We start from the raw sequence: 23,819 nt of genomic DNA on the forward strand, positions 1-23,819 counted from the left end.
ACAGCATGTAAAATATACTTGTAAAAGTTTCTGACGGTGCATAAAACTATTATTGCTACTAGCAGTGGTATTACTGAGGAGACGAGCTCGTGACAGTGAAATATCGCGGTCAGTTAGTGGAGCAGGCAGGTGGGAGCAGCCTGTACCTGCACGAGCCCCTGGATGACCCGGATGGCGATGAAGGCGTAGACGCTGAGGCGCACCAGCAGGGGCGTGGCGAGCGCCAGCACGGCGCTGACGGCGACGGCGCTCGTCATGAGGACGGCGCCGCCCACGCGCAGCGCCAGCCAGCCGCCCAGCAGCTGCGTGCAGATGTAGCCGTAGAAGAAGGAGCTCAGCACCAGGCCCTGCAGCTCCGTGTCCCAGTCGAACTCGCTCTCCTGCCGGCAGAACAGTCGAACCATGTACTGATTCATATTATTTTTCTTTCTTTTCTTTTCTTGAATATACGCTATATGTAAACTGAATGAGCTATAAACTAAGGCACCAGCAAAAGTAAATTAATGAGTTGTTTTGTGGCAAGGATAATGTTTTGATACATCGTTCAATATCTGTATGAAACTAAATAAGAAGAAGGAAGTGATGAAAAAAATAAGGATGGCAAAAAATGAAACATGGGAAAAAAACATGTGCCAAGGTTAATAGCAAATTAGGATTTGTGAGAGCAAAAGAAGCATGGCCAGTATTACATGGGCTTCAACAGGATACAGAAAGCAGAACCAATCTCCAACTGATAACACAAAAGGAATGGGAAGAGTATTTCCAAAAATTATTAAATGAGGACAGAGAAGAATGTCTAGAAGAAGGAACATTGGAAGAAAATGGACATGCAAATTAGGATTTGTGAGAGCAAAAGAAGCATGGCCAGTATTAAAAGGGCTTCAACAGGATACAGAAAGCAAAACCAATCTCCAACTGATAACACAAAAGGAATGGGAAGAGTATTTCCAAAAATTATTAAATGAGGACAGAGAAGAATGTCTAGAAGAAGGAACATTGGAAGAAAATGGACATGAAGATGATGAAATCCAGATTTTAGAAAGTGAAGTACTTCAGGCGTTGACAATAGGAAAGAACGGTAAATCACCTGGACCAGGCAATATCAATCTGGGGTGTATGAAATATGGTGGTGACAAAATTGTGAACCTGATAACACACCTCTTCAATAAAATTATACCTGGAGACTCAATACCAACGAGATGAAGCAAGGTTACGTTAATAGCATATTTAAGAATGGGGATCGCAAAATTTGTTCAAACTATCGAGGAATTCGTGTTACAAACAGATTAATGAGATTTTTTGCGAAAGTAATTAAAAAGGAACTGGAAAAAAAATTTTAGAACCCAAGAAGAACAGTGTGGTTTCTCGGCTGGGAGATCATGTGTAGACCATATTTTCACATTTGACAGATTTTGGAGAAGCATAGGGAAAAATCAAAAAATATAGGATTAATTTTCATAGATCTAGAAAAAGCGTATGATACTGTCCCAAGGAAATTGCTTTGGAAAGCACTACATATGGCAAACATAAACCCTTCCTTGATCAAAATAATGCAACAGTTGTATAAAGATAACATTTGCCAAGTGAAAGTTGGTAATTAACTTTCACAGACATTTAGAACAAGCAAAGGCCTTTTACAGGGCTACCCCATCTCACCATCATTATTTAAAACCCTCTACAGATATTAGCCTTAGAACAAGGTCTCGTAAATGTAATAGTACGGGATTAGAAATAAGAGAAGGAGTTTACCTGCATCATTTATTGTTTGCTGATGATCAAGTAGTCGTAGCACAAGATGGGGAAGATGCTAACTATATGTGCAATCATCTAGTAGTAGCATACAAAACTTGGGGTCTGAAGATTAATTACCAAAAAACAGAATACTTGACTAATGATTCAGATGAGCTACACAATAAAGGAAAGAAAATCAAAAAGATAAACACTTTCTGTTATTTGGGATCCATTTTAGAAATCGAGGGAAAATCAGTGTCATAAATCAATAAAAGAATTAGTTGCGGACGGAAGGTCATTGGGATGCTTAATTCAGTCTTACGGAGCAGGAATGTAATGAGTAGAACTAAAAAATTGATACACAAATCTATATCAGAGAGTGTGGTTCTGTACGGAACAGAGACCTGGACATTTCACCTGAAGAACGTTACAAAATTACAAGCCATAGAGATGGACTTCTGGAGAAGATCGACAAGACTCTCCAGGAAAGAGAAGATAAGGAACACCGAAATAATAAGGAGAAATTACAGTGGTACGGCATGTACGACGAATGGAAGCCAGAATACCAAAATTGATACTGGAGTGGGAACCGGAGGGAAGAAGAAGAAGAGGACGACCTATGACCACCTGGCTCCAGAATGTAAAGCACACAATGAGGAGAATGGGCGCAGAGGAAGAGGACACACAAGGTCGAAACACCTGGAGGAATATTTTGAAAATATAGTTTAAGAACGTTTATTCTTTGTATAGAAATTTCCGAGTAAATTATTATGTTGCAGATAAGCCTCTGTAATGAGGAAAAGCTCAAAATAATAATAAATAAATAAAGTAAGAAATATGCTCTTCAGTTTATTAATTCATGTATCTTCACCTATTTCGTTTCAGGACCGACGTAGAATACGGACGTAGGCTTGGGTCCGTCGTACCAGCATTGTTAAAAAATGATTATTTTAACCGTTCATTAAAAGTGCTATGAAAAGTTACTAGAAAAGGAATATTTATTCGCACGATTATAAATTCAACTCCTATCTGTTCATCATTTCACTCGCCGCCGAGATCCTGCATCAAGAGGTTCGATGCAGACAAGAATAATTAACGCCGTATCTGGAAGAGTGTTCCTGCATCGACATTGTCACACTCAAGACTAAACACAATGCAATTAATGCAAAGGCAATGACTGAGACTTGATAGGCCCCTACTGAACTTGGTTTACTTATCCTAAAATATTCTGCTTTCTGTGTTTAAGAACTTATAGACAGATCGACAATTTCAATGGTTGCGGTGATTTTTTGGTACCGCACACTACTGGAAGTATCAGTATGTAATACAAATTATATTTATTGAACTTGAGTGTAATGATATTCAAGGTCTGTTGATAGTGGTATCAGTTGAAGTTCTCCCAAGATGGTGCACACATTCATAAATTACCTTCTAAATTTTCTCACCTATTCTTTCCAGTCAATTTTCCCATTATTAAAGCAATTATTAATTAATTTCCATTTCCAAATCCCTATTCAAGCAACAGGTTTAAAGTAGTCATACATCTGTGTGAAAGAAAGCTGCATGTATTACACTGTTCAGTCACATTAATGTTACCATATGTCAAAAGCCGGAAAAACCATCTTTTGCAGTACAGACCGCTGCCAGATTTGCAGGAAGAGAGTGAGTGAGATTCTGAAAGGAAGAATGTGGAGTCATGCCGACTACAGAGCCGTGATCAACTGCAGTAAGCTTCCTGGTTGAGGTTCCATGACACAAACAGCCCAGTCAACGTGGCCCCATAGATTCTCGATTGCGCTTAAAACGGTGGAGTCTGGTGGCCAGAGGAGTACGATAAACTCATTGTGGTGTCATTTGAACTACACTACTGGCCATTAAAATTTCTACACCACGATGATGACGTACTACAGACGCTAAATTTAACCGACAGGAAGAAGATGCTGTGATATGCAAATGATTAGCTTTTCAGAGCTTTCACACAAGGTTGGTGCCATTGACGACACCTACAACGTGCTGACATGAGGAAAGTTTCCAACCGATTTCTCATACACAAACAGCAGTTGACCGGCGTTGCCTGGTGAAATGTTGTTGTGATGCCTCGTGTAAGGAGGAGAAATGCGTTCCACCACGTTTCCGACTTTGATAATGGTCGGATTGTAGCCTATCGCGATTGCGGTTTATCGTATCGCGACAGTGCTGCTCGCGTTGGTCAAAACCCAATGACTGTTAGCAGAATATGGAATCAGTAGGTTCGGGAGGGTAATACGGAACGCCGTGCTGGATCCCAACGGCCTTGTATCACTAGCAGTTGAGATGACAGGCATCTTATCTGCATGGCTGTAACGGATCGTGCAGCCACGTCTCGATCCCTGAGTCAACAGATGGGGACGTTTGCAACACAACAAGCACCTGCACGAACAGTTCGACGACGTTTGCAGCAGCATGGACTATCAGCTCGGAGACCATGGCTGCGGTTACCCTTGACGCTGCATCACAGACAGGAGCGCCTGCGATGGTGTACTCAACGACGAACTTGGGTGCACGAATGGCAAAACGTCATTTTTTCGGTTGAATCCAGGTTCTGTTTACAGCATCATGATGGTCGCTTCTCACCCGGCGTGATGGTATGAGGTGCCATTGGTTACAGGTCTCGGTCTCCTCTTGTTCGCATTGACGGCACTTCGAACAGTGGACGTTACATTTCAGATGTGTTACGACCCGTGTCTCTACCCTTCATTCGATCCCTGCGAAACTCTACATTTCAGCAGGATAATGCACGACCGCATGTTGCAGGTCCTGTACTGGCCTTTCTGGATACAGAAAATGTTCGACTGCTGCCCTGGCCAGCGCATTCTCCAGATCTCTCACCGACTGAAAACGTGTGGTCAATGGTGGCCGAGCAACTGGCTCGTCACAATACCCAGTCACTACTCTTGATGAACTGTGGTATCGTGTTGAAGCTGCATGGGCAGCTGTACCTGTACACGCCATCCAAGCTCTGTTTGACTCAATGCCCCGTCGTATTAAGGCTGTTATTGCGGCCAGAGGTGGTTGTTCTGGGTACTTATTTCTCAGGATCTGTGCACCCAAACTGCGTGAAATTGTAATCACAGGTCAGTTGTAGTATAATATATTTGTCCAATGAATACCTGTTTATCATCTGCATTTCTCCTTGGTGTAGCAATTTTAATGGCGAATTGTGTATGTTCATACACTGCGAGATGTGTGACACTTAGCATTATCCTGCTTGTAGATGGCACCATTTTGAGGAAAATCAAAATGCACGTATGAGAGGAGACTGTCCCCAAGGGCAGAAGCATATTCGTGTTGATCCACAGTGTATTCCAGAGTGACTAGATCACCTAGGGAATGCCTAGAAAAAATTCCACAGTCGAAACACTTCCTCACCCAACCAGGACCCTTCCTACGATTGATGCAGGGTATTTGTTTTCAGACGCTTCACGCTGTACACGCATAAAACGTGAGTCATCTGTAAAGGCCATCTATCGCCGTTCAGTGGACGCCCTGTTGTGGTACCGGTGTGCAAATTCCAGCCTTTGTCACTGATGAACAGCCGTCAACACGGGTTTATGAATAAGGCACCTGCTGCGGAGTCCCATATGAAGCAATCTTCACTGAAGGGTCGTTAAACTTACCTGTTATTAGTTCCTTGGTTGGGCGCTCAGTTGGTCAACAGTTGCACATCTATTGGCCCGCAAACATATCCACAACCGTCGTTCACCCCTGTCATCTATGGGCCACTGTCCATCACAGTTGCCTCAGCACCAGTTTTGGATAGCGCCATTTTGCCATGAACGATATATTCCGTTCGCAGTGGCACAAGAACCGTTTACAAAATTAGCTGTGTTTCAAATGCTGCCAACCTTTGCCTGAAAGCCAATGGCCATGCTCCTTTGGACGTCAGATACATCGCTCTATTTCTGCATTACGTCAAAAGCTGCACCGTCCCCTCCCCCCTCTCCAGGCTTTATGTCCCTCCACTGCCAGTGCTGCCGCCTGCCGTCTGCGAGTTTTTCCTGCACATTGACGTGGAACATCGGCAGTGGCCACGGTAATGTGATTGGACCTAGTAGTTCCTGTGAAGTACACAATAATGTTGTTGTTGCGATTTTTGGTCAGAAGACTGAGCTCTCCACAGCAGTGTATTCTGGAAAAATCCAATCATCTTGGCATAAATACTGCAACCTACATCCATTTGGATCTGCTTATTGCAGTCAAGTCTTGGTCTCACTCTACAATCGACCTCCCCAACCTCACTCACATCCACACTCCCTTCCATTACGAAATTAACTATCCCTTAATGCCTCAAGATGTGGCCTATCAACCTATCCTTTCTTTTAATCAATTTTGCCATACGTTTATTTTCTCTTCATTTCGATTCAGTACCTCTTCACTATGATTGAACAATTTATAATTCAAGTTTCACGTATGTACAAGGCTACATTCGCGATAAATACCTATAGAAATAATTTCCTATTATATCCAATATTCGATGTTAGCTACATTATCTTTTCCAGAAACGTTTTCCTCCCTACTGATAGTCTGTGTCTCCTTCATCATAAGTTAATTTGTGGCCCAAACATTAGAACTCAGTGATAACTTTTAGTGTCTCATTTCCCAATCTTTTTCCCTCAGCAACTTCTGATGTAATTTGACAACATTTCATTATCCTTCTCTTACTTTTATTGATGTTCATCTTGTAGCTTCTCTTCAAGACACTATCCATTCCATTCAAATGATCTTCTAAATCATTTGCCGTAACTGACAATTATTAAATCGTCGGCTAATATGAAAGTTTTAATTTCTTCGTTGATGAATGACGCCACCAGCCACAAATACTTTTAAAATGCTTTAGTTCAAAGACATAACCGGTTTCTGTCTATCACGCCCATCTTCAGATGGCTAACGATTCTGATAACGTTCGACACTCTATTATATTTGACTCGCACGATACAGAATTCGAGTTTGTAACCCAAAGAATTGACTCATTCTGGAGAATTTTGGATAATGCAGAAAATTTACATTATTTTAAAGAGCACCAGCATGAGTTTACTGTACTTCCCTGACCACACATTACAAATCTCTAATAAAGATTCCGCTTCTTGCTTTATTAGTGACATGTGGTATTTTTAAATTATCTTTTATGTTAGAAACAGTGTGTACATGTTGATCCAGGCGAATGACGATTGCAGATTCACTCAAATTTTTTAGCCTAAATGCATCCGCGTGCTCACATTAAAGCTTGTGCCCAACTGTAATTATTCATCAAGAATAATTAATGGCCATGGAGTTTACAAGACCCAGCATGGATAAAGTAACATTTTATCTCTTCTCCTTGAATTTTTACTTCCTTTCCAAATTTCTTCCTGGTTTTCTTTTACTGCTTTCTCTAAGTACAGATTAAATAACCTCCAAACCCGTCTCAATCCCTCTTAACTACTGCTTTCTTTTCATATCCTTCGTTTCTTATAAATACAGTCTAGTTACTGTTGTTGTAGATAACCTACATGTAATTTATACCTGCTAGCTTAAGAATTTAAGAGTGTTCTCCAGTTAACATTGTCGAAAGCTTTCTTTAAATCCACAATTGCTGTATACTTGGGTTTGCTGTTCTTGAGTTTATCATATGAGACAATAAGCTTCTGAATTGAAGCACACAGGTCTGGGGTTCCACAGGGTCCTTCCTTGTTTCCAGTATGCTGAGCAGTTATAATTCCAGTGCAGCTACTCAGGGAGGTCCAGTGTTGGCGGCGAAACTTTGTGGTATGATAATGCATTAATGTGAAACCGATTTTCGCTAGAAAAACATTAGTTCCAACAGTCGCAACCAGGTGCAAATTTGTACCGTACACAGTTTGTACGACGGTATAACATTCTCGCTCTCGTAATCGCGAGTGTGTGTGACTGGTAGAACTTCTTTTACCAGATATGTTTAGTGGAAACATTGTGATGTAGGAGAGTAATTGTGTTGTCAATTGTTAGTGCATACAAGACCTCGAGTATATTTATTGCTACGATCTATTTGTGGTGCAATTTTAATTACTTGATTTGCATAAAGTTTGTGTGTGATACGCAAACAATGAAAATATGTTTTATTATTAAGAAAAGTTCGTTGTAAAGTGGAGGTGAGTGTTTTAAGTGATCTACTTGACTGCTGTAAATTGTTAAACAATTAATTTGATAGGGTAGTGCAAATGAACTAATACACTCTTTTTTTGATATCGAAATTGCGTCACCTCTCCCTTTCTTCTCAACATTAACCAATAGGAGCGCTGTATTCTGGGGAGAGATGAAAACCAATGTCTGTGTGTTTAGGGACGTTGGTTCACACACACAAGCATGAAGTAGCATCTTCAGAGAGACAGAGACAGGAAGCGAGTCTGGCATTTCCCAAAAAACAGAATGTCACCACTTGATGCTTTATTTGGGGCCACGCGATCAAAGGCAGCCGACATCCAGTCTGTGGCCGATGGTATTTAGAATCATGATCTGTAATTAGGACATTGAGCGACTTCTGGCATCCGTGGCGGTACCTGGACGACAAATTCACGTGTGGATGAGCCCAAATGGTGGCTATTATACCGCACATCATTCCATTCCTCGGTGTCTACAGTTATTACATCACGAAAAGCGGATCTGGGCGGTGCAAACATGAGCTCTATCAAAGTGGGGGAACCCTGATTAAATAAAGAATATGTGTCAATATAGTATTGTCATCAATTTCGTGTCATGATATTCTTCCTATCAGGACAGACTGAGTCTTCTTCCCGCCATTTTTTTCTAGGTGGTGTGAGAAGGGAGGGAGTGAAGGGTGGAAGTGGGATGTCCTCAGGTGGTGGCATTGTGCACTATCTCAGTCAATCCCTGCATGTCAAGTTGAGTGCACATGAAAACTTTCCAATAAGGCAACACCTCCAGTCTACAGCTGTGTAATTACACAATTGGGACATGAAGTTTGCTAGATGTGAAATGTACCCACCAAATAAGGAGATCCAACCCCAGAAAACTGAATTTTATAAATAAACGGTATAACCTTTGGTATGTAATTGACATTGATTTCAAATTCCTGTCATGAGATCCTTCCTCTCCAACACAGACTGAGTCCTTTTCCTGTCAATTTCCAGATGGAGGAGGGGAAGGGGAGTGGGGGGATGGGAGGGGAGGGCTGGGGGATTTATCAGAGGGGGAGGGGTTAATTAATTGAACGATTTACTTAATTAAATTAATTCGATATAAAAAGTGTCCTTGCATTGGCAAGGAAGAGGGGTATGGGAGGTGGAGGGGTTTTCTCAGAAAGATTCCCACGGGGTCCTAAATCAACCCTCAGGGAGTTAGAAACCACTTAGCAGAACAAAGGGTTAAGAGGAGGAGGCTATAAATCAATCAAGTTCACCTCTGAATCTATGCTTCTCCCCTGAATGTTTGTAACCCTGCACTAACAAAATGCCCCAGAACACAGTTTGCCATACTACTGACAACTCCCTCTTCTGTAGAAGCATATCTACTATTATAATGTGTAAATGGTAATAGTTAGGAAGTACTAACGTACATCTATATTTTTTCTAAAAAATACTTAGAAATGTTCAGCATGTAATCATATGTACAAATTAATTTATGATTTGAATGTAAAATGACTCATTCCACATCATTAGTATTTATCATGCAAAATGGTCCATGGACTATGACACTAAGTAACTAGCAGGAAAATTGCACAAATTATGACACACGACCCAGAGTCACTGCAGTGCGGATAAATTGGCGTAAAGGTTCAGACATCCTACATGACAGAAAAGTTGCCAAAACGGCTTCAAAGTCCAATATAGCGGACAAGCGAAGTGACATGTGACAGACGAAGCAAGGGGGACACTCAGTGCAAGACAAGCACAGCAAAGATGGCGTTCCTGACCAAAAGAAGTCTACAAGAATCAAACATAGGTCTTAATTTTAGGAAGCAGCATTCTATGGTTGTAAATTATGAAATGTAGGAAAATCGGGAAAGAAGAGAGTCGAAGCGTCTGAAATTTGGTGCCATATAAGGTTGTTGAAAACTGTATGGACTGATAAGATATTAAAGAAGAAATTCTCTGCAGAATCGGCATGGAAAGGAATACATGGGAAACACTGACAAGAAGAAGGGGTAGGGTGGTAGGACATCAAGCAATAAGTCCCATGCCGCGCGGAGCGGCCACGCGGTTAGAGGCGCCGTGTCACTGACTGCACGGCCCCTCCCGCCGGAGGTTCGAGCCCTCCCTCGGGCATGGGCGTCTGTGTTGTTCTTAGCATCAGTTAGTTTAAGTAGTATGTAAGTCTAGGGACCGATGACCAAGGCAGTTTGGTCCCTTAGGAATTCACACACATTTGAACATTTGTTCCATGGTACTAGAGAGAGCTGTAGAGGGTAAAAACTGTAGGGAAAGACAGAGACTGGGATATATCCAAAACATAATTGTGGGCCTAGGGTGCAAGTGCTACTCTTGGATGGAAGATCTCCTGCCACAGAAGATGAATTTGCGGCTGACCGTATCTAACGAGTCAGAACACCGGCGACCCAGAAACAAAAACACAATGCATCAGCACGGCTTTAGAAAGCATCGCTCCTGCGGAACGCAACTCGCGCTTTTTTCACATGATATCTTGCGAACCATGGATGAAGGGTATGAGACGGATGCCATATTCCTTGACTTCCAGAATGCGTTTGACTCGGTGCCCCACTGCAGATTCCTACCTAAGGTACGAACATATGGGATTGGTTCCCAAATATGTGAGTGACTCGAAGACTTCTTAAGTAATAGAACCCAGTACGTTGTCCTCGATGGTGAGTGTTCATCGGAGATGAGGGTATCATCTGGAGTGCCCCAGGGAAGTGTGGTAGGTCCACTGTTGCTTTCTATCTACATAAATGGTCTTTTGGACAGGGTGAATAGCAATGTGCGGCTGTTTGCTGATGATGCTGTGGTGTACGGGAAGGTGTCGTCGTTGAGTGACTGTAGGAGGATACAAGATGACTTGGACAGGATTTGTGATTGGTGTAAAGAATGGCAGCTAACTCTAAATAATAGATAAATGTAAATTAATTCAGATGAACAGGAAAAAGAATCCCGTAAGGTTTGAACACTCCATTAGTAGTGGAGCGTTTGACACAGTCACGTCGATTAAATATTTGGGCGTAGTATTGCAGAGCGATATGAAGTGGGACAAGCATGTAATGGCAGTTGTGGGGTAGGCGGATAGACGTCTTCGGTTCATTGGTAAAATTTTGGGAAGATGTGGTTCATCTGTAAAGGAGACCGCTTATGAAACATTAATACGACCTATTCTTGAGTACTGCTCGAGCGTTTGGGATCCCTATCAGGTCGGATTGAGGGAGGACATAGAAGCAATTCAGAGGCGGGCTACTAGATTTGTTACTGGTAGGTTTGATCATCACGCGAGTGTTACGGAAATGCTTCAAGAACTTGGCTGAGAGTCTCTGGAGGAAAGGAGGCGTTCTTTTCGTGAATCGCTACTGAGGAAATTTAGCAATTTTACTGCCGCCAACTTACATTTCGCGGAAAGAAACAAAGATAAGGTAAGAGAGATTAGAGCTCGTACAGAGGCATATAGGCAGTCATTTTTCCCTCATTCTGTTTGGGAGTGTAACAGGGAGAGAAGATGCTAGTTGTACGAGGTACCCTTCGCCACGCACCGTATGGTGGATTGCGGAGTGTGTATGTAGATATGGATGTAGATAATGGGCAGTGGCCTTACGTGCCTCTAGGCAGGGTACAGAGTGTTGGCCAGTCCTATAAACCGCTAAGCAATCTAACGATTTCATCTAAATGCAGGTGCTCTGTCGGACAAGCCACTCACCGTGAAAATGCGAGTGCTGCCTTTGGCGGTACAGAGGGAAACACAGGGCACAGTGAAAAGGTCTGCGTATCAGATCAGTGTGATTGGATGAAAACCATTGGATGACCAAAGAAACGTTTCACAGATACACTCATTCAAGATGTTCATAGTGGGATCCTACATCCTTAAGGGGCACTGGATTGAAACAGGTGACGAATGTTGATCTGCAATGGGAATCTCGTCGCAACTGCACAATGCTGAGAAGAAGTGACCTAGGAAAGCGTCCCATAGATTATCGTTAATGGAATGAACATTTTATCGATCGTTTTTTATCATAACCTTTTCATGGCAAGATATTATTTATTTTGATTTAAACACTTCAGAGCAAAGTATTTTACAGGGTGGCAGTCATTCAAGGAATATTATAAGGAATTGGTTTGAAAAATTTGTTTCAAAGGCCCAGTGAAATCTTTACAAGTTTTCTCCCAGAGTAACTTACGGTGTACCTAAGTGACACAAGTCTTGCAAAACCGAGGCAGTTCTGTCCAGTTAAAGCAGCTGACAAGAGACGCCCTGAGACCTCTGCTGAAACTGCTAGAGAATTTACGCCACTGGTTTTAGCCAATAGCGTGCGTGGGATACAGGTCACGTGTGTGGACGCTGGAGTGTTCTGCGGTGCGGAGCACAGTTGCCTCTCTCTCTTGTAATCCAGACCTCGAGCAGGACAGACGTCTTTTCGGAAGGCAGTGGCACAAAATTGATTATTCAGGTTGAAATCAGTGACTGTTTAGAAGGATGATAGAGCACCTTATGGTACTTATATTACAGAATAAATTAATAAATGTGGTCGCAAGGCATATTCCTGTGCATAATGCTATTTAGAAGTTACGAGAAGTTCCTACCCGAACAACTGTCCCGTTGCTGACTGTGTGCGTCTTGTTCTCCGTCATGTCGACAATGACGACGCTGACGTTGACCCGGAGGGCGTAGAGGTTGAAGAATCCTAGGAAGGTCAGCAGCGTGACCAAGTACCGCCGCCGTCTCCAGACCTTCCAGAGTGGGACGTCTGGCATCTCCTCGCTAGAGCAAGACAGTGTGTTATTTTATTTAGTCTACTTGTCCATTTATTTTACCTGGTAACATTATGATCATCAGGCCCTCGCATACACTTAACCAGGCACGTTTAGAGGGTTAACATTAGCATGTGCATACTGCTTGATCTGTACATAATAATAATAATAATAATAGCAATAATAATGACACATACAACACAGAACAAAATTGTAAATGAAGAACAAAAAGGCTGTTGTAAAGGAGCACGAGGATGTAAAAGGCAACTGATAATAGATGCAGAGGTGACATATCAAGCTAAAACTAAACACAGGTCGCTACACTACGCATACTTTGATTACCAAAAAGCTTTTGATAGTGTACCCCACTCATGGTTACTACAAATATTGGAAATATACAAAGTAGATCCTAAATTGATACAGTTCCTAAACATAGTAATGAAAAATTGGAAAACCACACTTAATATCTAAACAAATTCAAATAATATCACATCACAGCCAATACAGATTAGGCGTGGAATATACCAAGGAGACTCATTAAGTGCTTTCTGGTTCTGCCTTGCTCTGAACCCACTATCCTGCACGCTAAATAATACAAATTATGGACACAATATTATTGGAACATACCAACACAAAATCACAGATTTGCTATACATGGATGATCTAAAACTACTGGCAGCAACAAATCAACAACTCAACCAATTACTAAAGATAACAGAAGTATTCAGCAATGATATAAATATGGCTTTTGGAACAGACAAATGGAAGAAAAATAGCATAGTCAAGAGAAAACACACTAAACAAGAAGATTACATATTGAATAACCACAGTGACTGCATAGAAGCGATGGAAAAAACATATGTCTATAAATATCTAGAATACAGACAAAAAATAGGAATAGATAATACAAATATTAAAGAAGAACTAAAAGAAAAATATATACAAAGACTAACAAAAATACTGAAAACAGAACTGACAGCAAGAAACAAGACAAAAGCTATAAATACTTATGCTATACCAATATTGACCTACTCATTTGGAGTAGTGAAACGGAGTAACACAGACCTAGAAGCACTCAATACACTTACATGATCACAATGCCACAAATATAGAAAACATCACATACATTCAGCAACAGAAAGATTTTCATTAAGCAGAAAGGAAGGAGGAAGGGGATTTATCGACACAAAAAAACCTACATTATGGACAGGTAGACAATTTAAGAAAATTCTTTATAGAACGAGCAGAAACTAGCAAAATACACAAAGCAATCACTCATATAAATATATCGGCCACACCACTGCAGTTTCATAACCACTTCTACAACCCTCTAGATCACATAACATCAACAGATACGAAGAAAGTAAATTGGAAAAAAAACACTACATGGCAAGCACCCGTATCATCTAACACAGCCACACATCGATCAAGACGCATCCAACACATGGCTAAGAAAAGGCTATATATACAGTGAGACAGAAGGATTCATGATTGCAATACAGGATCAAACAATAAACACCAGATATTACAGCAAGCATATTATTAAAGATCCCAATACCACAACAGATAAATGCAGACTTTGCAAGCAACAAATAGAAACAGTAGATCACATCACAAGCGGATGTACAATACTAGCAAATACAGAATACCCCAGAAGACATGACAATGTAGCAAAAATAATACATCAACAGCTTGCCTTACAACATAAACTTATAAAACAACACGTTCCCACATACAAGTACACACCACAAAATCTACTGGAGAATGATGAATACAAATTATACTGGAACAGAACGATTATAACAGATAAAACAACACCACATAACAAACCTGACATCATACTCACCAATAAAAAGAAGAAATTAACACAACTAATTGAAATATCCATACCCAACACAACAAATATACAGAAGAAAACAGGGGAAAAAATTGAAAAATACATCCAACTTGCTGAGGAAGTCAAGGACATGTGGCATCAGGATAAAGTCGACATTATACCAAGTATACTATCATTACAGGAGTCATACCTCACAATATCCACCAGTACATCAATGCAATACAGCTACATCCAAACATATATATACAACTACAGAAATCTATAATTATTGATACATGTTCAATTACCCGAAAGTTCCTAAATGCAATGTAACATATACCACACAGTTAAAAGGCAGTCACGCTTGATCAAGGTCTGCGTCACTTTCCATTTTTAAACAGACATTAACGTCTGAGAAAGGAATATAATAATAATAATAATAATAATAATAATAATATGGACAGAAGAAAGAAAGGAAAACCGAGGGAAACATTGAAGAACTACTGGAACGAGAGAGAGGAGAGAAGAAAGAATACGTAAGTTATTTCATGTGGTCCTCAGTAGGGCAAACGAATAAAAAATAACAATAAGTCACCAGGCCTACACTTGAGGAAGCTAGAAGTAACGTGGAGTAGACTTAACTAAATCCGACAACGTAATCTCTGTTGTGGGAAAGAAAGATAAAAGTAATAGATAATAGATATATTAATGAATGTTACAGTAGTGCCAGCCTTGTTACCATGTGTGAAATAATTGTTTCATAATATAACATTCCTGTCATATAGGAGTAATGAAATAACAAAATAAAAATGTAAATTAGCAACACAGAAGAATTAAAATCTAGAGAAGCTGACTCATTGAGGAAAGACTGAGAAATAATGGAGTGAAGTTAACCTACGATATGGTAGAAAATAATAAACACAATATATAGGGACGAGGAAAGCTGGCATAGTGTTGACAGTGTGATAGAAAATGTAGCAGATCTACTAGCAGGAACCATAAGGAGGGTCCACCAGCACGCAAAGGTAAATCATTGTGGTTATTGGGATCAGGTGGACACCTACTTTAGGTCCAATTCAGACAGATAGTATTAAAGGAAATTAAACTAACAGAGACTTCCAGTTCGTCTTAAGTAGTAAGTGAAATTAACTTATTTCATCAGAATATTAGAAGTTAAAAATAAAGGATGTGAGCTGTTATTTCGTTTGCAAGGTTTTAGTAGTTGGACTGAAACTGATGTCATTTTGTCTGTCTGAATACCACATAACGACAGGGATAGAAAATCTTGATGTAAATGGTTATAAATTAGCTGCATATTCAGGTAGATCGGATATGGATAAATCAGGAATTTTTGTATTCATAAAAAAGAAATATAAATACAAAAATGTAGAAATAAACAAATTCTCTGTAGAATAGGATACAGAAGCGTATGCGTGTGAGTTAATATTGGCAAATGTAAAACTCGATATTGATACAATATATAGGTTCTCACTGGTCAAATGATAAATTTTCATGAAAACGTTTATGGATTATTGATCTGCCTGTCATGCTGGCATCAGTTTCATTTTATAGGCTTGTATATCTAGTTGTAAGTCTTTTCCTGCAGAAACACCTTTCTCAATTCTCACACAAGTAAAGTCTTAACTGTAAGTTTTTTTTTTTAATTTTGAAATTATGTTGGCTTATCATCCTGCTAAACAATTTTTTCAAAGTCATACGTAGCTGTAAGTTTTTCTTGAGCATACTCCTTTGCCTTAAATAAATAAAATGTAAATCTTAAACATGAAATTAAAGTTTGCCATTGCGCTGGCTTGTCATTTTAGTAAATAATAACTTTTGTGAAGTTCTGCACTTATCAGCAAGTTTTTTCTTGCGTTAACACCTTTGCCACTAATCAGTACGCAAATTTTAGACGTAAGTTTTACCATTTGTTACATATTGTCGTCTCATTCTGTTACTTGCAGTACACAGAAAACAAACAAGCTCATATTGCCATGTTGTAATTAAGTTCTGCCGAAGTTGCACTTTCACAGAGTGAATTTTGTTTAGTTATAAGTATTTGTTCACATCCTTTTCATTTCATGCAGACGTTTTTATATCTGTGTGTAGTATTGTAACAATATTCCATGCTGGTTTTCAATTTGAACAAATGATTAGTTTTGTGATATCGGCTTCCATTTATGAACCCTACTTACTATAACTTTTCCCATGATTAGGTGATCCATGTTGTTGTTGTTGTGGTCTTCAGTCCTGAGACTGGTTTGATGCAGCTCTCCATGCTACTCTATCCTGTGCAAGCTTCTTCATCTCTCAGTACCTACTGCAGCCTACATCCTTCTGAATCTGCTTAGTGTATTCGCCTCTTGGTCTCCCTCTACGATTTTTACCCTCCACGCTGCCCTCCAATATTAAATTGGTGATCCCTTGATGTCTCAGAAGATGTCCTACCAACCGATCCCTTCTGCTAGTCAAGTTGTGCCACAAGCTCCTCTTCTCCCCAATTCTATTCAATACCTCCTCATTAGTTATGTGATCTACCCATCTAATCTTCAGCATTCTTCTGTAGCACCACATTTCGAAAGCTTCTATTCTCTTCTTGTCTAAACTATTTATCATCCATGTTTCACTTCCATACATGGCTACACTCATAACAAATACTTTAAGAAACGACTTCCAGACATTTAAATCTACACTCGATGTTAACAAATTTCTCTTCTTCAGAAACGCTTTCCTTGCCATTGCCAGTCTACATTTTATATCCTCTCTACTTCGACCATCATCAGTTATTTTGCTCCCTAAATAGCAAAACTCCTTTACTACTTCAAGTGTCTCATTTCCTAATCTAATTCCCTCAGCATCACCCGTCTTAATTCGACTACATTCCATTATCTTCGTTTTGCTTTTGTTGATGTTCATCTTATACTCTCCTTTCAAGACACTGTCCCATAGTTCATAAAAATAATCTGAACTATGCTAAGAGTCTGTTTTAGTGTGGTGGTGTTCCCGTTATTCGCAGTGGCCAAATCATTAATGGAATATTGCAAAAATTGCAAACCTGTTTATTGTGGTGACGAGTGGCCAGCATGTGCAGGTTTTTATTTTGGAGCGCAAAGCGTTACTAAAGCAGATTAGCTCCACATTAGAGGAGCCTTGGATCACTACAGATACAGAGGCTTGCACGTAATACCCAGAACAAGTTGTTGTTGTTGTGGTCTTCAGTCCTGAGACTGGTTTGATGCAGCTCTCCATGCTACTCTATCCTGTGCAAACTTCTTCATCTCCCAGTACTTACTGCAACCTACATCCTTCTGAATCTGCTTAGTGTATTCATCTCTTGGTCTCCCTCTACGATTTTTACCCTACACGCTACCCTCCAATGCTAAATTTGTGATCCCCTGATGCCTCAGAACATGTCCTACCAACCGGTCCCTTTCTCTTGTCAAGTTGTGCCACAACTTTTAATACCTACTCCGAATTTTTCTTTTGTTTCCTTTACTGCTTGCTCAATATACAGATTGAATAACAACGGGGAGAGGCTACAACCCTGTCTTACTCCCTTCCCAACCACTGCTTTCCTTCCATGCCCCTCGACTCTTATAACTGCCATCTGGTTTCTGTACAAATTGTAAATAGCCTTTCGGTCCCTGTATTTTACCCCTGCCACCTTCAGAATTTGAAAGAGAGTATTCCAGTCAACATTGTCAAAAGCTTTCTCTAAGTCTTCAAATGCTAGAAACGTAGATTTTCCTTTCCTTAACCTTTCTTCTAAGATAAGTCGTAGGGTCAGTATTGCCTCACGTGTTCCAACATTTCTACGGAATCCAAATTGATCTTCCCCGAGGTCGGCTTCTACCAGTTTTTCCATTCGTCTGTAAAGAATTCGCGCTAGTATTTTGCAGCTGTGACTTATTAAACTGATAGTTCGGTAATTCTTACATCTGTCAACACCTGATTTCTGTGGGACTGGAATTATTATATTCTTCTTGGAGTCTGACGGTATGACTCAGAAATAGTTTCATTTTATAAACAGCGCTGCAAAATATTAAGGAAAGTTATAAAAAATCCAAGAGTGTGCACAACTTGTCTGAAATTAACAAATCAGACAGTAAACTCAAATCAACATGGACCATTGTTAAGAGAGAGACTGTCCAAGGAACCATACAAGATAACATTATTTCTGTTAAAGAGAACAGGAGCATCATAAAACGTAGTTCATGTGTAGCAGATATTTTTAACAATTACTTTAAAACAATAGGCATGAAAATTGGTGCAAATTGTTCAGAAGATAAAATAGTTCACCGAAGAAGCAATAGGGCGGACATTTACTGAAATAATAATTGTTCTTGCATTTCCATCCGAAATAAGGAGGATCATCACGATTCTAAAAAGTAAAAGTTCGTATGTCGTGGCTAATATCTCCTAGAAGACACTAAAATATTGTGGTCCTACGACATGTAATGTTCTTAGTCACTTGTGTATTTTCAGACAGACTGAAATACGCCACAATTTGGCCTCCCTTTAAGAAGGGCGCCTCCACACAGTGCCAGTCCTTACATCATTTCCTGATACTTCTGAGAAGGTGACGTTCTCCAGGATTGTCAACCACCCGTATAACAATGGGATACTTAGCCAGTTACAGTTCGTATAAAAAAAAGGGCCCCTCTGGTGAGTCAGTTATTTCTGTATGTACTGAAAACATAAAATCTTTAAATGGTAAAATATCGCTAGATGGATCATCTGTAATTTATCGAAGGAAGTTGAATTTTTATGGAATACGTAGTTCAGCATATGCCTGGTTTAATTCTCATTTAAGAAACGTGATGCAGAAAATTACCCTGTGTTGTTCGAGTAGTACAAAAAGGGATGACACATCATATACATGGGGAAACGTTACAATGGGTGTCCGACAAGGTTCGATCATTGTAGCACTACTTTTCTTGCTTTGTGTTAATGATCTGCCATTTTATTCAAATCAGGCAGCAGAATTATTCATGCCTGCAGTTGACGTAAGCATTATTGTGAAGCCCCGAACAAGAAGCAACAGACAAAATAGTAAAAGATGTTTTTGTGAAACTTACTGACTGGTTTTGCACAAATGGGATAGCTCTAAACTATGAAAAAACAGAGCTCATCCGGTTTCTTAGTATCAAAAATATCCTACCTCCTGTTAACCTGGTATACCAACAAGAAAATAAGCAGGGCAGAAAATTATTAAATTCTTAGGCGTACTTACCGATGAGAAGTGGGAAATACGATCTAATAGGACAACACAACACCCAGTCCCCGAGCAGAGAAAATCTCCGACCCAGCCGGGAATCGAACCCGGGCCCTTAGGATTGACATTTTGTCGCGCTGACTGCTCAGCTACCTGGGGCGGACGATATAGAGGTGAGTGTGTTGGCAGAGTTTGCATATTTTCTTTCAGTGATGTCTTGTGATATAATACTCCTTACTTAAGCAAAAAGTACTCATTGCACAAAAGAAAGTAATTAAATTACGAGTGGAGTTCACACATATACATCTTGCAGGTATCTCTTTAAGAAGCTGAGAATTTTTATCACATCACAGTATATTTATTCACTTATGAATTTTTTTTTATCAACAATCCATCTGAGCTTGAGAGTAACAGAGACTGGCACAAGTACAATATTAGAAGGAAATATATTTGGCGTTGACACACGAATGAGTCAAATATGCAACTATAAAACTCTATGACAATCTACCCATGGAAGTAATATGTCTAACAGATAGCATAGGTGTTTTTAAATCTAGATTAAACATATTTCTTTTTAACAACTCCTTTTATACCATTCAGGAATTCTTGAATAGAAATGAAATTAGTCATTTTTATAGAAAAAAGTGTAAATGGCAGCATGCAGCGTTATATACATTGAAGAGGCAAAAAAATTGGTACATCTGCCTAATATTGTGTAGGGCCCCCGCGAGCACGCAGAAGTGCCGCAGCACGACGTGACATAGACTAATTAAGGTCTGAAGTAGTGCTGGAGGGAACTGACACCATGAATCGCGCAGGGCTGTCCATAAATCCGTAAGAGAACGAGGGGGTGGAGATCTCTTCTAAACAGCACGTCGCTAGGCGTCCCAGATATGCTCAATAATGTTCACGTCTGGGGAGTTTGGGGACCAGCGAAAGTGATTAAATTCAGAAGAGTGTTCCTGGAGCCACTCTTCAGCTAATTCTTGACGTATGGGGTGTCGCATTGTCCTCCTGGAATTGCCCAAGTACATCGCAATGCACAATGGACATGAATGGATGCTGGCGGTCAGACAGGATGCTTACGTACGTGTCACATGTCAGAGGCGTATCTACACGTATCAGGTCCAATATCACTCTAACTGCACACACCTCACACCATTACAGGGCCTCCACCAGCTTGAACAGTCCCCTGCTGGTATGCAGGGCTCATGGGTTCATGAGGTTGTCTCCATAGCCGTACAGGTCCATCCGCTCGATACAATTTGAAACGCGATTCTTCCGACCAGGCAACATGTTTCCAACCATCAACATTCCAATGTCGGTGTTGATGGGCCCAGGCGAGGCGTAAAGCTTTGTCTCGTGCAGTCATCAACGGGACACGAGTAGGCCCTCGACTCCGAAAGCCCACATCGATGATGTTTCGCTGAATGGTTCGCACGCTGACATTTGTTGATGGCCCAGCATTGAAATCTATAGCAGTTTGCGGAAGGGTTGCACTTGTGTCACGTTGAACGATTCTCTTCAGTCGTTCATGCCGTTCTTGCCGGATCTTTTTTACTGCCGCAGCGATGTCGAAAAATTGATGTTTTACCGGATTTATGATAATCACGGTACACATGCGAAATGGTCAAACGGGAAAATCCCCACTTCATCGCCACTTCGGAGATGCTGTGTCCCATCACTCATGCGCCGACTATAACACTAGGTTCAAACTTACTTAAATCTTGATAACCTGTCACTGTAGCAGCAGTAACCGGTCTAACAACTGCGCCATGCACTTGTTGTCTTACACAGGTGTTACCGACCGCAGCGCCCTGTCCTGGCTGTTTACATATCTCTCTATTTGAATACACATACCAGATTCTTTTGCGTTTCAATGTATATCCTTATGTTTGCCTGTTGACATGTGTCACATAATAACTTTAACGATGAAGGGATCTGCGGAAAGGATATGGAACTAATGTATGTAATTAATTAACTAACTAATTACCTCCGGCCGGAGTAGCCGAGCGGTTCTAGGTGCTTCAGTCTGGAACCGCGCGACCGCTACTGTCGCAGGTTCGAATCCTGCCTCGGGCATGGGTGTGTGTGATGTCCTTAGGTTAGTTAGGTTTAAGTAGTTCTAAGTTCTAGAAGACTGATGACCTCAGATGTTAAGTCCCATAGTGCACAAAGCCATTTGAACCATTTTTTGAACTAATTACCCGCTGTTGAACACAAAGAAAACAGCTGCGGTATGCCACGAGGCAAGCTATTCCGATGACAACATATTAAGTTTTGATCACCTCCCAAATGCAGCATGTTCTTAAGACACAGGTTACTTGGTAATGTGTTCCAGAGATCCAGAATGAGATTTTCACTCTGCAGCGGATTGTGCGCTGATATGAAACTTCGTGGCAGATTAAAACTGTGTGCCGGACCGAGACTCGAACTCGGGACCTGTGCCTTTCACGAGCAAGTGCTCTACCAACTGAGATACCCAAGCACTATCCACGCCCCGTCCTCACAGCTTTACTTCCGCCAGTACCTCGTCCCCAAGTTCGAGTCTCGGTCTGGCACATAGTTTTAGTCTGCCAGGAAGTTTCATATCAGCGCACACTGCGCTGCAGAGTGAAAATATCATTCTAGAAACATCCCCCAGGCTGTGGCTAAGCGATGTCTCCGCAATATCCTTTCTTTCAGGAGTACTAGTCTTGCGTGGTTCGCAGGAGAGCTTCTGTAAAGTTTGGAAGGTAGGAGACGAGGTACTGGCGGAAGTAAAGCAGTGAGGACGGGGCGTGAGTCGTGCTTGGGTAGCTCAGTTGGTAGAGCACTTGCCTGTTCCAGAGATGTTTGGTTAAAATGCGGAAGGAGATGACGAAATATTTAGTGTTATGCATAAATAAATTCAAGGTGCTGCATGTAATCAGATATTGTATTGCAGCTATCGATGGTTATAGGTGTTTTATATGTGAAGAGAGGTATTTAAGGATGCCAGTGACAAAGAAGTCCATAAACAGCACCGCAGTCTCAGCACTCGTGAAAGTCACGTCGGCCACCCGGTCACATCCGCCATAACTGGTTACAGGAAGGACTGGCTTTATTAAGTAACCGATTGTTGCACACATATCTTAGACAAGTATTTATGCCCAGCTAGGGAAGTCTGCAATTTTCACTCTTTGTACCATGATGAACTACGTCAGAGTCGTAAAGACTCAATAGGGCTAACAACTGGACTAAGTTTTGTGCCCTTTCTATTGGAAATAATTTTTATAATTACGCACTGCAGCTTGACGTAAGAGAGATTTCCTACTGCCTTTGACAGTTTGATGTTAGATGCTCATCCGTAACTATGCTGAGATTTTCTTTTCTTTTTTTCTTCTTGACAGAATAACTCACATCCATCAACAGATATCGGAGGGATGGTTTCACGATAATGTTCACCGATCAGCTTCCGGTGCAATATGAAGATCAACTGTGATTTATTATGCTGTAGGCTAGTAACTGTCTTGTTTTCACCTTTCACTTCCTCCACTTATCAGTAGCATATAAAGTCTGTGGGTGTCGAAGTCAAGGACAGATAGTCACAGAAATAACGTCACACAGGGTCGTTACTGTAACTGAAGCGGTGTATCACTCGATCAAGTCATGACAGCTAGTCTGTCTCGCGGCAGATTACTTATCACATTCAACGCAGACCTTGGAGCAGAGCTCTTACCAGAATCTAGACAGATGTCTGCGACCGAGCGAATCAGCTGCAGTCTTAATCAAAATTTACTGGAGGCGTTTTAAGCAACAGATATTTCCAGCGATTAGAAGATATCACGGGCCCCATCCACTCGAAAACAACGGTGGCATATCTAATCAATAGAACAAAAGCTCTTCATCAGTCAGTTCTGTCTGCAGCAGACACCGAGAATATTATTTTAGAGTTAAAACATAATTACCAATCTCAACAAAATAGACTTTCCCAGCTTACTGCAGAGATTGGTAACTAGCCTTTAGTGTAGCAAAAAATAGAGTTATACAATTCATGAAATGCAAAAATGTAGCGATAACTGAGTGTATGACTCATTAATGATAACTTGGTACAGTTGTGCTATACTAATAACTGGGTTCTACAACGGGAGTGAACGTTCAAAGCAAATGACGGGCT

At 40.7% G+C, this 23,819-nt stretch overlaps 1 protein-coding gene across 1 annotated transcript in view; it reads right to left on the bottom strand.

Annotated features, from left to right (window-relative positions):
• The window catches only part of LOC126088480 (sialin-like), a 281,989-nt gene that overhangs the window by 208,774 nt on the left and 49,396 nt on the right, over positions 1–23,819 (bottom strand). Inside the window, exons 2-3 of the mRNA XM_049906622.1 lie at positions 12,483–12,660; positions 147–380 (exon numbers count right to left, since the gene is read on the bottom strand). Coding sequence (XP_049762579.1) covers positions 147–380; positions 12,483–12,660 — 412 coding nt within the window. The remainder of the gene's footprint in view (positions 1–146; positions 381–12,482; positions 12,661–23,819) is intronic.

The sequence above is a fragment of the Schistocerca cancellata genome, chromosome 6, assembly GCF_023864275.1.
Source record: "Schistocerca cancellata isolate TAMUIC-IGC-003103 chromosome 6, iqSchCanc2.1, whole genome shotgun sequence".
Classification (NCBI taxonomy): Eukaryota; Metazoa; Arthropoda; class Insecta; order Orthoptera; family Acrididae; genus Schistocerca; species Schistocerca cancellata.